Source organism: Stylophora pistillata, chromosome 7 (genome assembly GCF_964205215.1).
Source record: "Stylophora pistillata chromosome 7, jaStyPist1.2, whole genome shotgun sequence".
NCBI lineage: Eukaryota > Metazoa > Cnidaria > Anthozoa > Scleractinia > Pocilloporidae > Stylophora > Stylophora pistillata.
The window spans coordinates 13,899,816-13,918,609 of record NC_142525.1 but is presented as its reverse complement, the minus strand read 5'-3'; the positions used below and the strand labels follow the sequence as shown (position 1 = coordinate 13,918,609).

General features: G+C 38.5%; 1 protein-coding gene across 1 annotated transcript; it reads left to right on the top strand.

The window, feature by feature from the left end:
- The first annotated feature begins 218 nt into the window (after positions 1–218).
- On the top strand, positions 219–16,821 carry LOC148726730 (uncharacterized). Its single transcript, XM_088728595.1, has 15 exons — positions 219–286; positions 1,506–2,785; positions 3,091–3,102; positions 3,611–3,704; positions 5,564–5,664; positions 9,071–9,454; positions 10,305–10,538; positions 11,489–11,592; positions 12,257–12,315; positions 12,448–12,626; positions 13,106–13,180; positions 13,351–13,461; positions 14,333–14,366; positions 14,637–14,728; positions 14,946–16,821. The coding sequence occupies exons 1-15, from the start codon at positions 219–221 to the stop codon at positions 15,038–15,040; spliced, it is 2,922 nt and encodes a 973-aa protein (XP_088584721.1). The 3' UTR covers positions 15,041–16,821.
- Positions 16,822–18,794: the final 1,973 nt, after the last annotated feature.

The following is an 18,794-nucleotide window of genomic DNA, read 5'->3' as shown; positions in this document are numbered from 1 at the left end:
CAATCAAGCCTTTAAATCAACACCAGTATTTGGTCTTTTGGTCGCGTATAAATATTTATTGAAAGTTCAATTAACAGACTCAAAAGCTTTCTTTAAAAGTCTATTTAAAGAGATTTGATAACTATTACACGAGTAACTTATGTTAGATACAAATGGTGGATAAGTTCAGAGAGTAGGGATGGTTTAGGTATGGTCACGAACAAGTGCACTGATACCTTATGAAAAACCGCATTGTTCACTTTATGACCAGGCATTATTTTCCGGTAGAACGTCCCAAAGTGCTAAGGTAATTGTCACTTGGAGAAATTTCAACACCGGAAATTCTTAATATAAACTTCTATGCACTTCAGCTTAATCCAGAATACCTCGCTTTTGATTTGTTTCATCGATCAGGCTCGCTAGGTATAAAGAAGCAGAATCTTTTTCCTAAACTATTTTGAGAAACTAGGTAATTTGGTTATATCAACTAAGTTGAAATTGTAAATTGGCCACCGTAACGAGTTAAAAAGCTGACGTTTCGAGTGTTAGCCCTTCGTCAGAGCGAATGATGCAGCACCACAGTTTCTTTAGAAACTTTCACCCTTTAATTTGAGAAACTGTTAATTAAAGGAAGTACAATTGCAATCATTTACAAGGTCATATAACTGAGTAACACAGAGTCCGGGTTCCTAAGTTCTGAGAATATCTCCACACGGGGAAATCTTAAGGTGCAATGCTTGTTGAGTGACTAAACACGTGTTTAGTTGTAATTCTTCATGCATTCGTCAGAAGGCGCTGTGAAGTATGCTTAAATACAGTCATGTTTAATTTTTTATCTAACCTAAATACTTCCCTTGTGGTCTCCTTTCCCCAGTAATGCTTTGACGAGCTACAACTCCTTATGTTTCGGAATAAGTAATTGAGTTGCCTTTAGTATGATCATCTTTTTACTACGCTGTCATTTAATATTACTTTTCGCTGAGGCACTGAGACCACTATTGAGACTTTTTGCCAAAAGACGGTCGATCTCTTCTAGACTTGTTAGATATTTTCAACCTGCATTGGTTGATTGAGCCAACTCGAAAGGCCAGGACAGCTCAAACTACTCTCGATTTAATTCTCACTAACAACAAGAGAGATATAGTTGCATCTGATGTAGTGGATACACACATCAGCGATCATTCGTTGGTTTACACAATCCTACGATCATTGGCACCAAGGGCTTGTTCACACAAGATTTGTTTTCGTAGTTTCAAGAATTTTAGCCAGAAAAACTTTGTGCGTGACATGCAATCTGTGCCTTTCCACATTATTGACGCTTTGATGAACTTGATGATAAGGTTGATGCATTTAAACAATTGTTTCTAGATGTCATGAATAAGCATGCCCCAATTAAGCGAACAATAGTACGCGGCAATCAAGTGCCATATATGACGAAACAATGGAGGAAAGCCATTCACGCGCAATCGTACGGATGCAAATTACGAGGCGTACAAAATTAAACGTAACACCTGTACTTCTCTCAGACGAAAAGCAATAAAACAGTACTTTGTTAAGAAATCATCAGAGCCTGGTAACCCACGCGAGTTCTGGTCTACTTTCCGCCCTTTTTTACGTACGAAAGCTAGAAGAGCCGATGATATTATCTCAAAGGAAAAGGACAGAATTATTACTGTCAAAAAGGAAATTGCCGAATTATTTAACGAACACTTTGTTCACATCGCTGATGATGTACCTCTGAGAAAGGAAGAGGATTATGGCAATGATTCTTCTAATCATCTGAATATCAAAGTAATCTTTGAAAACAAGGGCAAAGACGAACCCGCTTGCTTCAGTTTTCATCGCTCAAGCAAATCTCAGGTTGAAAGCTTAATGAAAGAGATCAATGTACGTAAATCGCCTGGTCACGATATGATCCCACCACGGCTGGTCAAACACGCTGTAGCTGTTATTGCTGAGCCTCTCACAAACATTTTTAACCATTCCATCGAAAACTGCTTTTATCCTGCAAATTGGAAGATGGGCACTGTGACTCCCTGGTTCAAAAAAGACGACGAGTTTTGTATGGTTAAATATAGGCCTGTAACTGTGCTCCCCGTTCTGAACAATATTTTTGAAAAGCTTCTAGCAGGGAAGGTGCATGAATTTTATCTTGAAATGCTTTCAGATTTCATTAGCGCTTACAAGAAGCTTCATAGTTGTGAGACCTCAGTTCTAAGGCTGACGGAAGATTGGAGGATGATGCGTGACAGAGGTGAGCTCGTTGCGGTGGTCTCTATGGACCTCTCCAAAGCGTTTGACGTAATTCAGTATCCATTCCTTCTTTCCAAGTTCAAGGCCTACGGTATGGATGACAAGAGTGGCGCTCTACTCAGGAACTATCTCTCTGGTAGATCTCAGAGAGTCAAGATAGGCGGTACCTTTTCCGCCTGGAAAAGCGTTGAACGCGGGGTCCCGCTGGGGAGTGTGTTAGGTCCAATGCTATTCAACTTCTTTATCAACGATCTCTTGTTTTACGTCAAGGGCGCCAGGCTGAACGCTTACGCCGATGATCATCAGATATACTATTCCCACGTCGACTCTGCGACAGTAGACGTATGCACATCTCACAATGTCAAGTTAGCCAATCATTGGTACCATGAAAATGGGATGTCAGTCAACGAGAGCAAGCATCAGCGTCTCGTTCTTGGCGAAACGGACTATAGTTTTTCTTTCCCAGTAAAGGACACATTAGAGATATTCGGAATGGAAATAGATGATAAGCTCGATTTCTCTAGTCACATATCCAACGTATGCAAAAAGATCAGTAATCAGTTTAATGTTATGTTACGCTTTCGAAAACTGATATCGAAGGACACCTTGCTTATGCTTTACAAAGCTTACATTTACCGCATTTTAATTATAGTTCCTCAGTTTGGCACTTTTGTGGGGCGCGGAATACGGATAAACTAGAGGCGCTAAATAAGAGAATACTTAGATTTATACTTAGGGATTACTTGTCGCCATATGATAGCCTTCTGACTAAGGTCAACACTAGTTCCTTATGTAATGGGCGTATCCAGAATTTCCTTATTTTATTGTACAAGAGCCTGTTTATCACTCATTTTCCAGCTTATATGAAAGGTATGTTTTCACGTCGGTCCTCTTCTTATAATCTTCGCGGTAATTACATACTGTCACTTAGAAAACCTAGAACAACTAGTTATGGCCTTAATTCATTTTCATGTTCGGCCTCTGTTCGATCCCGACGGACTATGTTATAGCCCGAGATTGCGACGCTGTTATTATCGATGTGATCTTTGAGCCATGACTCTGTAATACATACAAGATCAATGAGATAGAATAAATATATGAAAATCATATATTTATTCTATCTCATTTATCACTTTCACGGGTTCATTACGAATCAACTTAACGGCCTGCTCTCAGTTGGCTTGTTAGCTCAATTGGTTAGAGCGCTGCACTAGTATCGCAGAGGTCAGTGGTTCGAGTCCCGTACAGGCCTGATTTTTTTCAGGTCTGAATTTCGCTATTGCTCAAATAGCGCTATCTACTGCGAGGATCGTCCATCATACGTATACAAGATCAAATTTTGCATTATGGACGACTTCGCTGATCTCATCGATTTTAGGGGCCAGTGACATGACATTTGAGAGTAACAATGATGGTACGAAGAAGCTGGATGACCCTGAAGGCTTGTCTCTCAGTGTTGCAGTTATAAGACAGTTGGTCAGGCAGCGAGGACCGCGACTTGATTTGATAAAATGCGTAGGTCTGTAGCCTGCGAAGCAAGCCCTCGGGGAGAGGAGGGGGGACTGGGGCGAGCGGAATGTGCGGAGGGGAGAGGGAGGGCTTGCCACAGACCCCCACTAACTAAAAAAATCTCCGATCTCGTATGGACGAAAAATTCCCATTGGCTGAGAGCCGACACGCTGTCAATCAACCCTCGAACTAAACAGTCTCTCGTGGCGACTACCTTTTAGAAAATGGCGGACGACGGTGATTTCGAGAAGTTCTGCCCTCAAGAATCGATGTCGAAGTAGAATATTTGTGGCAGCCATCCACTTGTTCAAGTTCAGGGCCTTGATAAGAATGGCGTCTTCATTCTCAAACTTGCCCGTAATCACAACATGGACGTTGGAGCCAAATCATCAATGTTTAAATTTGTATCCATCACTGAAGTTGAGGGTTGTCCTTTTCTCGGCGAGTCAAAGAACGCTTCCCTGCTAGATGGAGGTTTTGCATGTGCCGGGGAGGGAACACGCAAGCTCTTTCTACCTGGACTTTTTCCTGTCGGTGTTGAGAACTTTCATTTCCACGAAACATCACGGGAATCCGGACATTGAGAAGCGGCCTTATTCAACAATTCATAAAACTGGCAAAAACTGTTAGCTTTTCTTGCATAAGGAAGGCATATAATTTGAGATATGTGCGACTTATTTTCAAAGTGAAAACCGACCGTTCGAAGGCGATCGGCGAAGACACAGTGAAATTCTTCCCTTTGACTCTGATTAAAGATGTTTACAAAACTCTTGAAGCCACTTCCAAATTTAATTCTTAAATCTACTCCACAAAACCGGCAAACTACGTCTTCTGGATTAACTTTTTGCTCTCTCCCTCCCTTAGATTTTGATACCAGATTCTCCTTGTATTCTGATATTTCTCACTCACGTGGAGCAAGTTTTAGTTGTTGTTTTGACAATTTGCATGGTTCACTGAGCTCTTGCTAATGGCGCTTTTCGATTGGTTAATTTTAAGAGGCGCTGATTGACATATGCAAGACGATATGAAAACGAAAATAGGGGGCGTTTCGTTAGTTAGTGGGGGTCTGTGGCAAGCCCTCCCTCTCCCCTCCGCACATTCCGCTCCCCTCAATCTTACCTCCTTTCCCCCAGGGCTTACTTCGCAAGCTAGTAGGTCTGTCGCCGCTTGAACGTGAATAATCACAGGCAGCCCAAGCTCACTACTAGAAAAGCGGACGTGACTCATACCGTGTTGCGCTACGTTTTATATTCATAAGGGTTTGTATGGGATGTTATCGGTTTGCCTTAAAAGAGAGGAAAAAATGTCTTGTTTTGAAATAAAATGGACTTATCTTATTGCCTTGTAATGTTTTCTTTGTTGATTCCTGGCATCTCAGGCCATTTTGAAGCGTTTTCGGCGAGTTAGCGCTATGTTGGTGTTCAACTGCTTAAAGAAAGACTTTCTTTTAGTAGTGGAACACCAACATAGCGCGAACTCGAAAGAAAAAAGACTTTCTTTTAGCAGTTGAACACCAACATAGCGCTAACTCGCCGAAAACGCTTCAAAATGGCCTGAGATGCTAGGAATCAACAAAGAAAACATTACAAGGCAATAAGATAAGTCCATTTTATTTCAAAACAAGACATTTTTTTCCTCTCTTTTAAGGCAAACCGATAACATCCCATACAAACCTTTATAAATATAAAACGTAGCGCAACACGGTAAGAGTCACGTCCATGCGTCCGCTTTTCTAGTAGTGAGCTTGGGCTGCCTGTGGAATAATTAACTTGAGTTGGCGAAACAGGGCCGCATGAATAGTAATGAGTATTACATAATGTAGGTATTTTGTACTTTTTCGCTCTAACACGCTTTCCAGCTCTGTTACGACGGGTCCTGAGAATGCCATAATCCTTAAGAGTAAGGAAAACGTAGCGAGGGACGGTAAGGCTAGAATGAAGGGCGCGAAGTTCGCTGCTAGAATATGTCATTATTCCATTGTTGTTTCTGCCGAGAAATTTAATTCCAGTAACTTGATCTTCAAAAGAACAGGAAACGATTTCATTTGATGGTTGGACAGGTCCTGGGTTTGCTACGATGTCCATAAATATCGTTAGATCTTGGACGAATAGTTTCTGTTTCAACGTCAGAGTTATTTCACCGTGTTTTCCAGCTCTTCGAACAGGATAGGTGACATTATAATTTCTCGATAGACCCGCACGTGTGAAGTTTAATCGGAGGAAGACACAATATTGCTCATTTTTTGCAACGTCAGTTTTGCACCTCGGAGGAGAGCACACAGAATGTTCAATAATTGTTTTAACTTGCCAATACGAGACATTATAAACCAATTGAACCTGGTGGATAACCAAAAATCCAACAAAACAATAGAGCAATCTTTGAGAGCAGGCAGCCATGACGGCGCATACAAATGATCGATCTTGCTATATTCATTCTCGGGCTTAGAGAAAAATGTGATTTTCCACGACTTTGAGTTCATAAAAAATATCGCGGTTTTAACTAAACACAAAAATTTTTGCGGCATTTTGCTCAGTTCAAAAGACAGATTTAATATGGCCAAAAACATTTTTGGGGTTATAGGCAATTTAAGTTACTGGGAAGTAATTACACCCAAATTACAGGGGCAGCTGGGATAGGGTTGTAATGAACTTTAGACCTGAAAATCAGACACGGTGCGCTTGAAAATCATTCGCCTGTGGTTACATTAGCATATTTATGATCGTGACATTTTACTGTGGGAACGTTTACTTTCCTAATATGAATTTTCTTTTCGATTGTTTCCTTCTATGGATTTTACTCAAAGCTGAACTCACAGGTAACGTATTTGAGATTTTTGTTTCAATAGTTTCTTTTCTGAATAGCTTCTTTGTCGTTATGTTGCTGATTCGTTGACTGCCGCGAATTAGTAAAATACAAGTGATCAATCCTTGTGAATGAATTGTTTTACAGAAGGCAATGTTTTCCTTCTGTGCGCGTGCCATTCAATATCTCCCGCAAGAAACCTCTTTCGAGATACGTGATACTCATGTCATTCATTGTTTATGAATTCCCCGCCCCCATTACTCCATTCTGGGATCCACGTGGCGAACATCTTGGGTAATGCACCATGAAAGGTTGTTTTGTCGTGGAAAAAAATTGAGTTTGGAGATAGATCGTTGCGTTTTTCGCCACTGTTTTACAAGAAATGGATTTGGATAATGTCGATACGAGGGAAGTGTAAGTTTTTGCTAGAATTACCACAAAATATCTTGATTACGACATTTGATAATATACCTCAAGGGTGAGGAGTCGTTGTCAGCGGAGATGGAAATTCTTTTTACCGAGCTTCTGCTCATGGGAAATGAGAGGAAAACATGAGGAAATCCCAAGGCCAAGCGATGCCTTGGAGGATCTTGTCTGGAAAGCAAGATCATGGGAACTCTGGCAAAACTTTGAACATAGAATCAGTTGGCTAAACTTCAGAATACCCGGCCACTCATTTACATGTCATTGAATAAGAATAGCATCTATTGTGTTATGCTTCATTCTTCAAAGCCTCCCGACACATGTATCAGTTGAGTATCGCTTCTTAAGCGACTCAGTTGTATGATTCTAATCGTCGCCTATTATCAACGCTGTTTCGTTCTCATTGATCACAACAAGAACGTAGGTGTTTAATCACTGTAATATAGAACATAACGATAATATTTAATGCTGATTAGCACACCATTTGAAACTTCTCAGATGCTACCTCGTGTTGCAGTCGTAATGCTTTTTTGTCTTACCAAGCCGAGAGAAATACAAGAAGTAGACTGAACACACGTAAATAATACTTAAATGACTTTACTGAGTTATTTCTACTTTGATATTTCGAAATCACTCAATAATAAACCGTGGGCATGGAGAAAAGTTAATCGGTAGATTTGTACAGGTCATATTTACTGTAGGTAGTGTTAGTCGACACTATCGGTCAGCACTACCGGTCGACACTCGGCCGAGTATACGTAGTGGCCAATAGTGCCACCTATCAGTCAAATATCGGATGAGTGCCAGTCAAGTATTGGTCGGGTATCAGCCAATATGTCGGCCAACACTCGACCCACACTCTGCTGATATTTGACCGATGTGTAAGCTGAGCGTTGGCTGCTACTCAGCTGACATATTGGATGAGTGTCAGCTGATAGTGTTGATGGTCTATCTGTAAACTATGGGTGAACTATTGGCAAGGTATAGGTTGACTGTCAGTGAACTATTGAAGAGGGAGAGGGTGAAAGTTTCTAAAGAAACTGTGGTGCTGCAATTGGCGGGCTAATTTGTTCTAGCATGTCAATAATTTCCTTGATTATAAACTTGATAAAAATCAAAATTCTGTTTTATATCAAAGCTCAAAAGTAAGATATAATGAGAAATCATCAGGCAATCAATGTCTGAACATATTTAGTGTGAAAACCAACATTTGGTCAGTAGAAAAAGAATTGGCAAACTAAGGTATTGCTCTGTAAGGTATTGGTTGGTAAAGTATTGGCAGACTATTGGTAAAGTATTGATAAAGTGTAAGCCGAGTGTTGACGAGACTAATTTGGCCAAAGCGATATTTGACTGACACTCAATCGAGGTGTTGACTGAGTGTCTGCTGAGTAGCGGTCGACATGACCAGTATGTTAATGGATGGCGTCGACCAACACTACCTACATTAAACATGATCTGATTTTATGAGATATTTTATGGCTGTTCACAAAAAAAACTTAACTTTTCTTTGTATCAATATTATCCTAATCCATTTCTAATAAAAAAGGGCAAAAAAAAGCAATAATCTTTCAACAAAACAGTCTTTCACACCACACTTCTTCCTAGTGACTTGCAATGTTTGCCCTGTGGTGATCCCAGAAATCTTTGTGCAAACATAGGGATCCGATTACTGGCTACTGATTCAATTGGTAACACACTAAACCCACAATCTAGTGCTTCGACAGACTATCATTCATGTGTTAAAATCTTAGGTTTGCGAACACCCCGTGACTTAACACTACTTTGGAACATGCAGTTAGATGAATCACTGCTTAAACTTTGTCACTATCAATAGAATATGCTACAGCATTACTTTCTTTGGATACCCTATTTTATTGACTGCAGCAGATGAATTTATAAGTTACCAGTAGTCAATCCTTGCATTTGTGCAAAGATCTCCTGGATTGCCATGGGGGAACATTGTAAGTTGTTTCGAGGAAATGTATGGTAAATGGTTGTTGCAACAGTACCTTTAAGGTTTTTAACAACACAAAATAATAGAGGCGAGATGGAAAGTGTGAATTGTTGTAATACAACTGCAATCTAAAATACTCTCCTTCAGATGGTGGAAGTGTTACATGGTATCAACCTGCACCAGTGAAGACAACATCAAATCCTAATGAAGTGCTCACCCCTGGCACTCTGCTGGTTCCTGTTGGCTCTTCTGCCATTCTGACCTGGAGCTTTAGCCTGACTCAGAATTTGAGTCTAGCTGTCTTGGAGTTCAATGGGACTGGCATCGTCAGCATCAAACCAAATGGAGATGCTGATCCCATTAATGTGGGATTTAATGGTCGATTCTCCTTGTGGTTGAGTAATCAAAGAATCTGTCTTAACATCACTCAAGTCACTAAGGCTGATGATATTGCTAACGGAGAATTTGTTTGCAAATTAATTGATTGGAGAGCTGAAACTTGGAAACGAGGCTTTCAGATCAAAGTCTTATGTAAGTTAAAAGTGTTGCTGACTGTAGTATAGTATGTTGTAATCTTGTTATGCCCTATGGGTCCAGTTTAAATCCAGGGAGACTTTAGAAGGTGTGCCTCATGCTCAACAGTTCTACATCCCCTACCTCTACAGATTTAGTCAGTTTATCAGACTACTTTTATTAATAAGTGACCAACCAAATATTGTTGTAAGTGAGACATTGAATGTTGAGTCATAACAATTTCAAAAAATCATGAACAATTGTCACAAACGGACACTACACCATCTTTGATCATTTGTGACACTTTCTGTTGATAGGCCAGCTATTCTTAAAACTTAATATGTTCAAGAATTTGGATATACATTATAAAACTAATTTACCTTTTGAATAATGTCTCAAATCAGTTACAGAAGCATGTCAGTTTCTGCTCCAAAATGCAGGGCAATGCATCTCTGTGACTTTTGCATTTCAACATTTTCATTTTAGAAGAGTATGCCCTCAGCCCCCCTCCCCCCCCCCCCCCCACAACCACACACACACAGGAGCAATGCCCTTTGAGCCTTGTGTTAACTATGCAGGGGTGCCAAATTCACATGCCCTCCTGCTCCAAACCTCAATAAAACCCCCAAGTCAGCTATCATAGAGTTCTTTCCCAACTTACATTTATGGTAACAAAGCCTATTTCTTTAAGCATATTTCATATTTCACTATCGAATGGTTAACTATGAAATGAAAGTGTCAGAAACATTTACTAAATGACAGTTCATTAATATTTCTTCCAATGATAGATCAATTCTTCAAATCAAATTTATCTTTTTGTAGATGCTGTTTGTTAATCTGATTTGTTATTTTCCAATTTAATGTACAGATCCAGCCAAGATTGTTAAATTTCAAGATGAGTATATTGTTGGTGCAAACCAAATTGGAACTCTTAATTGTACAGCAGAAGGAAACCCTCCACCTACTTATACTTGGACTCCATGTGGCTCACGAAAATTTTGTAGCAAGAATTCAATTGATCTTTTAAATGTCTGTAATGATGTCAGCTATACCTGCAAAGTGGCCAATAGGCTTGGAAATGATTCAAAAACTGCCAATGTTTGTAAGTTACATTGTAGTCATACATTTTACAGTTGTATTGTAGCTTCACATCAGTACCAGCAGGGCTTTTTTTATTGGGTTCTCAGAGTTGAACCAGGTGTCAATCAGCCTGTCAGGTTGCAGAAGCTAATTATCATGCTTCTACTTTGTCTTGGTTGATATTTAACTGTTTTTGAATAGTTACATCATTAAAATATTGATGATTCAATTACTAACAAATAGAAATACAAAGAAACCATTGCAGCAATTTGAACTTTAGGTGGCTTTATGGTGTGAATATCAAAATTGGGCAAACAAGACAGTATAACTTGGGTTTCTGAGAAAGTACAAGAAAAAAAATTTAATTGTGTTGGATTTTTTATTTGGAAAGGAGGGGGACTGATGTGCACTGAAGAATGTTGTTTTACTTCTTTCATCTTCTAGTCATTATATGCTGAGAACCTATTTTACATCAATTTTATAATGTTTTTAAAAGCAGGAGAGGCAGACACCTGACATGTACATATAGTTTATCCCCTCTACATTTACCTGATGATCTACCTGTAGTTTGTATGCAAAAGGCCAGTTTGGTATGATCGGCCGTGTTACCCTGAATTGTTTCACTTGACTTGAAGAAATTTTTTAAAACTTTTGCCACTCTGGTTAGTGCTTAAAAGAAAAGTCCAATTAATGGAATACATGTATGTAATTAACAATGTTACAATTAATTTTGTCATTAGGTAAATAATCACAACATTCTAACAATGAAAATAATTATTAGAAGTTGAGTAGTTCCCAGGATCACATAAGCTATGGGTAAAACACTAGATGTTCTTATAACAAGTGCCATACAGACTCCTCAATTGTCTCTGAAGTGAAATAACTTCAGAAAGAGCCTAAAGTTTTCCAATAAAAATCAATAAAAATTTTCAGTAAACCTTTTGGTGATGATTTTTTTCCCTTTGTTTTCAGACATTGGAGGAAAACTGATTAACACAACGATTACCCTCAAAGGTGAACCTTGTGAAGATGGACTAAGCAATAAATCTTCAGTAGAAGAGACATTTAATGAACAGGTAACTTTATGTGCATATAACTTATATATTGCCTAAAAAGCCACAGTATTCATAAAAATAATATCTACTGGTATTTATTATGGGATTTTTTTTCTCACAATTAAGTTTGTGCCTGTGTTGAACTTCACTTGATTTGTTAAGTTTTTTATTATAATTGCTCTGACTTTTGGTTACTTTAGGGACAGAGAGTAATGTGCTGGCTGTATAATGATCAAAAGGAAATTCAGCTACTAGAGAGAAAGTGTGTTAAAGTCAAATATACAGTGTTTCTTTATTTTCTGGGTTGCACTCTGTCTGTTAGAGTTCTTTCAAATCTTGAGCTTAAAATCTTTTCACAATCTATATTATTGTTCATTTTTGCTCTTGCTCTGTATTTAGGGAAATAATCGACTCAGTGCTTTTTTTCCAAAAAAATGTAAACGATGTAACAGTAAGAAGAACATTTATTCATTGAAGTGGTATTTTAAAGATACAGACTGACTAAGTTGCTCAGAGGCTGACTTTTCGCTGATTCTCACCAAAATTAACAGCCATTTTTATTTAATTAATTGGTACATGATATTGTGTGTCATCCTCATTTGTTCTTATGTAGGTGTACAATACGTGTATGTGTGGTACATTTACACTAAAATTTTTTGACAAAAATTGAAATGTTTACTTGCAGCTTATAGCTGCTTTTGCAGATAAATATGGTTACGAAGAAGTGCAGTCAATGAGTGTGAGGTATGCAAATTATTAGGTTTAAGATGATTACCAGTTGTTCACACTTCCATATTTTGAATTTAAATTCTTTTCATTTCCTTTTCTGTTTCCCAGTTCATGTCATTCTAACCCTTGGTTGTTGTCTTTCTCAAGGTGTGACAATAAAACTGTTGATCTTGCACTGAAATTCAACTCCACTACAAAGGGAAAAAATGTTATCACAACACTTATAAATGCTACACTTGAGCAAGGTGGCAAACTGGGAGAGTTCAGTGTGTCTGCTATTAAATTGAAGACATGTCCAAAAAATGTACCTGTAACATCTCCACTAGGTAAGTCTTCATAACACTTCCTATGATAGTTTTGCCAGTCAATGAATTAATGCCTTTAGCCTTTACTTGCAGTTTGAAAAATTTTTTTTGGGTTTGAAAAATGTTTTTGACGGTCACTATAGCTTGTAAAGAATTGCTACTGTAGTGGGTTTTTACACAGATCTCAAAGCGTGGTGTATGATAATAATGAAAACAATAAAACAACCAAGCCAAGCCCAAAGCAGAGCTCCAGTTAGTTTATTTTTTAGTTTTTCCCTTTACATAAACTCCTCAGCACTGGCTGTTGAAGAGGTTTTTCAAGGGGATTTAGAAGCCAGTCTGGGTGGGGAAAATTGATGGGTCTTGGACAATGTACTGGCAAACCAATCAACGCCCTTGCTAGTAAATGGTATTTTCAAGCAGCTGAAGACTTTCACTGATGTCCCTGACGTTTTGAACGGATTTTCGAGGATAGGGAATGTTTTATTCTTCAACTGTAGAGTATGATGTCAGGATCACAGATGAGATGGCTACAGATGAGATGTCTACACCACCACCTGGCAGATCCTCTCAGGGTAAGTCTTCATGTCACTCTCTAGAACTGATATGGATAGCCTCCGATAAAAACATTACACACATTCTGTTTCTTGTAGCCTTTGAGAAATAAATTATGGTTCGCCAACCAGGTGTGGTCGAGGTCCTTATCTTGAAACATGCTAATGTTCGTTATTATTTTTTTTTTCAGGGATGGATTGGTGGAAGATTCTCCTCATCGCGTTTGTGGTGGCAATTGGTTTTGTCTTTGTCGTTGGAATACTTTTCCGCTACTTTTGCGCGAAAAGTAAGGGCTCAAAGAGTAAGTATTGCGCATTTTAATCTAAACTGTGAATTTAGTCCAATTTTAATTAATTTTTTATTTTAGTTTTCAAAGACTAAATTAACATATTTATATACCTCGACAAATTCATGGTAGCTATGTTATTAATTTTTTACTTGTGGATATGCGAAGCATACCTATGAGAATTATGCATTTAGAGGCGTTTAGGGGTATTTTGTGAGGCGTGAGTAGTCCAGTGGTCAGTGCGCTGGACTCTAGGTCAGATGGCCCGGGTTCAAGTCCTGGCTGGGGCTTGACGTTGTGTCCTTAAGCAAGACGCTTCACTCACATTGCTTCGTCTTCTCGGATAGGACGTAAAGCCGGAGGTCCCGTCTCCTGCACCTATCAATTAGTTAATTTCGGCAAGGGACGTTAAAGAACCCACATCACGAGATTACTGTGATGTGGTCTGGCCTGTTTACTGGGAAGGGGGGGGAGGGGGCATCTGTAAAAATGTCTCCTTTATTAATTGTAAACTGCCGCCGGCAGTCTGGAAAAGTCCCCCGCACAGTGTTGTAAAGCGCATTAGAGCATTTACATGGAAATGCGCTATAGAAATTGATCTATATTATATTATATTTACGAAGAGTGAAATCACTGTATTTTCTGCGCAATGTATCGACAAGTTCACCATAGTGTCACTTTGATTCCATTTCGGGACAGCGTTTGGCTTTAATTTTTACTGATAAGCTGTAATTGCAGAGATATGATCAAAATTGATGTGGACAACTAGATTCTAAAACCATTTCCTCGAAAGGTATCTTTAAAGGTATAAAGCAAACGAAATAACATGCTAGCAAAATCTACATGTAGCTACTGTATGTTCTCTTTTTTTACATGCTATTGTAAGAAGTCCACCCAGATGGGGGCCAAGACGTGGAGATGTGAGTGTTGTATAGTGCTAGCTAATGACTATTTTTTGTTACCGGAACGTCGAATATTTCTGTTATTTTTCGTTAATTGAGTTTTGTTTTTAAATAAGACATTAAATATACGCCTGTGACTGCCCTGACTGACCTAGGACATTTTAAGCATATTTATTTTACCCCCGTTGTTTTTTTTTCTCTTCTTTTTATTTATTTGTTTCACCATGTACATGTATGTGTATGTTTATTCGTGTTTTTTTTGTTTTTTTTTTTTTTAACTCATACGAGGTCTGAGGGAAGACTTAGGAATGGCTCAAGTCCACCTGTACAGCCACACCCAGAAAAATGCAGTGGTCGTTTAAACCACGAAGAAAAAGAAGGTAAGGTCCACCAGAATAAAATTCTAAACCACGTACGCTTTCCACCAATCCTCTTCTTTATGGACTCTGGCATCATTTAAAGGTTACATTTTTATTATGATAAATAACAAGCTTATTTATTTCTTCACATGAAGTGCTGTCCGGAGAATACTCACAATTTTCTGTTTCCTTCATTTACAACTTACATTACGTAATGTTTTCTTTGTATCACTGGCAGGCACAGCTGAACTTAGTGAACTGCCTGGTCGTGAAAAGAAGGCAACACTGCCACCCGTTACTGGTACAAATACTGTGTATGTAGAGGTTAATTAGTCGAAGATGTGTGCAGCTTGTAGAGTATCTGCGATTATTCCTCAAACCCCGAAAACATGTAACACCTTTGATCCTTCGGGAACGTTTACAATGTTAGTACTTAGGAGATTAAGAAGCGCAGGAATACAAGAGAATCACGAACTCAACGACGTCGCTCTTACCTTGTCGCACATACTGTAGATTACGTTATCGCTTTGTGAAATACGACGATTGCTATTAACCACAAAACCGAGGCGTCATCTGTAATCAATGGTTTTTCTGTTCGTGGGTTGTGACGATCTCGTGTGACTGCGTTTGCCGCAAACAATATTCTCTTTACTCTGCTTTTAGTATCATTGGTAAAAAGATAAGGCATATTAGAATTATACTTGAAGTTAAATGATAGTTGTACATAGCTTATATATTTTTTCGTAATTTAATTTTTATTTTCAACATCAACATAATTGTATTTTATTTATTTACTTATTATCTTTCTTTATTTATTTGCTCTATTTTTACGGTTGGTGTGATATTTTGATGATTTTACCGACCAAATGACATGTAAGAAGTTTGTCAAGATGTAAATAGGCGAAAAAAGCTCTCAATAACATTCCATTTACAACATTGACAAGAAGTTCTACACAACACTCGCACTCACCTTTCCCCCCATGTCTGACGCCATGTTGAAATAGTTCCGATCCATCATCACGTGTTCGCATAATCCAATCAGGAATGGACTTCTGATTTGAACAATGATCCGCGCCTTTTCAAAACGAATACGGCTATCGGGTTCAATATTCAAAAAATCAATCCATTATTGCATTCTTGAAACGGTTAGCGGGTTCCATGTTCAAATATTCAATTCGTTATTGCGCCCCTGAAACGATTAGCGGATTCAATATCGAATAATCAAATCATTGATGTGATCCTGAGGGGTACGCTTCACTTAGTTTGACTGTCAACGGGATTTATGCTCTCGAGTAGTAGTTAATTTTAAGATAGTTTTTTGATATTTATTAAAAAGTTTGGATTTTAGTAGATTTTTTACCAGATTGTAGCCACGTTAGTCAATTCTCATTACATTTAAACTGCGTGGCATTATATCAGCTAAGCAGTGCCTACCATTTGTTACCTTAAGTAAGGACTTCGCGCAGAATGCCTATTTTCTATTTTTTCTCAGGAAATTTTCTTCCAAATTATAGACCTGTGATAGTTTTGGCTAAACGTGATCTGGAGAGCTTTGATCGTTTAAGAGTACGCGCGTTTTCATATTATTGAGTTTTTATTGAACTTAATAAACACAAGGATGTCTCCCTCCCACCCCATGAGATTTCATTGGCATTAGCTGTTGAGCTCGAATATCTACAAAGCAACGTCACGTCCCTGCTTTTGAAGGAACAGAAATAGAATCGAATGGAAATGCGAGTCGGTGATCGCCTTTTGTTCGGAGCGAAGCTCTTACTCCGGAATTACTGTAGCCTGTTAGCTGTTTTACTTTATTCATTTATATACTCAGTCTGTAAGCCGTTTTAATAACCTGATTTACATTTACCAACAGTAGTTAAAATGATTTCGTTGATATCTGCTGCAAACAGTTCTAGTCAGTGCGAGACAGTTACCCTTATCTTTCTATTTTGCGATCCATCCATGAAGAGACGAAGTCGTTCCACTTGTAATAATCTCGTGACTCTCTCTGCAACGTCCTGTAGAAATGGGTTTCTGTCACGCTGATACTGAAGTAATATCGATTATTGCTTCTTTGCTGTGTAGAGACTATGCTTAATAAATGCTGATAAAATCAATTTGGATCATTTCTTTTGGTGTTGTTCAATAATCATTTTGAAGGTAAGGGATGCAAGTGCGGTGTGAAAAATTACACTTCGAAAGTTGTTTACAAATTTCCTTTACAAGAGGTGCCCTTAATTAGAGTCGACACAACGAGTTAAGTTACTGCAAACTTAAAGCAAGAGAATCATTGGTAAATTGACGACTTCATGTCTAAGTCCTCGACGTTTGCGAAGAACTGTTTGTCGTAAATGTTCCTGTTCATGAGTTTCTGCAAAGGAAACAATTTATTTTCTTAAATAGCGTTAAAATGGATTACCAGCAGTTTGGAGTCTAAGGAAATATTTGCTTTTAAATAACTTCATTAGATAGCGGGCAGCGCTCGTGGGCAAGACGAAGAGAATCTCTACCCCTCTCGGGATCGCCCGCTTTGAGCCTGCGCAAGAAAAAGAGTTCTTGGCGGTGGACTTAAAAGCGTTCGTGGCTTTTGGACATTGTCGGCAACGAGGTCGCGGCAGAAGACAGTCAAAACAAAGAAAAGATTAAACGACCCTCAAGGCTATTAAGCTTAAAACACCGTTTGCCTTCTTTCTAGACTTTCGAAATAAACAATTCACTCTTGATTCTTATTAAAGAGAAATATTTTTGTTATATAATAAATCCGTTACTGACTAACCTTGCGCGGTGGACTTTTTCTCGGTCCATAAAAACACACACAAATACGGACAATATCCAGCCATCTTGACCTTAGGCTTGGTCAATATCACATATAACGAGATCTTTATTAAAAGTTAAAGAAATAAAGGCTTTTGTAGCCCGCAGTTAGTAAAGCTATTCTAGGCGGGCTACCTAAACAGACACTGTATAGGCTCTCACACATACGCACACACACACGCAACAATGAAATAAATAAATAAATGAGCAAATAAAAATAAATAATAAATAATAGTAGTGATAATTATGTTAAAGGTTTTAACTGAGCCAGTCACACAAGGGAGTTTTTAACAGGTCAAAGAGAAAGCTAATCAGTTGATCTTCTATTAATTGTTAGAAAGCAAAGGGTCATTTAGTATTCAACCTGTTTTTTCCTTGGAATTGATAATAATAGGATGAATGAAAGTTGCATAACCTCTATCTCTTCCGCAGTGAGATGCTAGATAATACTATGTTATTTGCAATTTTGACACATCAAGAGAGGACATTTAAACGGCAACAGATGCTAAATGACAGAAACAGCGCACTCAAAGAAAGCAGAAAGTCACCTTTCTTAAATGAATTGCTCAAATACGTGTTAAACGGATGCATTTACAAGGTCTCTCATTTTAGTTACCTTTCCTTGGCTAATAGATGTATTCAAGATCAAGAAACCTCTTTCTCTTTCGCTTCGCTCGTTTCAATTGTGAAATTGCTGCCTATTTCCTGCATAACTTTCACTTGGCTGACTGAAATATTTCCTCACAATATTTCTTACACTTCCTCTGAAGGCTCATATGAAGGTCACAGATGAATCCACAACTCCGATTATCTCTTTCCCCTTACAGGCGAAGGTAATTTTCATTTGACATACTGTACATAGAAAACACCTGCGAATCAAACAATCATGGTTTCTAGATTGAGATATTCGTGTGTGTGAAATATACTACGACTGCAGTGAATAAACCCACCGAGCACGGAGGATATTCAACACCCGGGTTAACATCGACTTACAGATGTTCAATGAGGATACTGACTCTAGGAGGTCTCTTTTCACATCACGTAGGTGTTGTCGTTATTACAATTGTTCCCTTTCAAACTTTCAATTTATTTCTGCAGTTCTTGCCACTTGGCAAATCATTGTTCTTTGGTATGCCATACAAAAAAAGCACTTCGAAGCTTCAACATCCCCCCACCTGCCCCCTTGGCAACCCAAGGACATTTGACCGTCGTCCATGCCAGAGGTGGGATACGTGGGTCATAATTTGAACCGAAAGTGTTAAGTCCTTTCAGTGTA

Coding starts and splice junctions, on each gene's coding strand:
- LOC148726730 (XM_088728595.1), top strand. CDS start 219: ATGAAAAACCGCATTGTTCACTTTATGACCAGGCATTATTTTCCGGTA. Junction 12,316..12,447: donor GTGCAGTCAATGAGTGTGAG/GTATGCAAATTA, acceptor GTCTTTCTCAAG/GTGTGACAATAAAACTGTTG. Junction 12,627..13,105: donor ACCTGTAACATCTCCACTAG/GTAAGTCTTCAT, acceptor CTTCAACTGTAG/AGTATGATGTCAGGATCACA.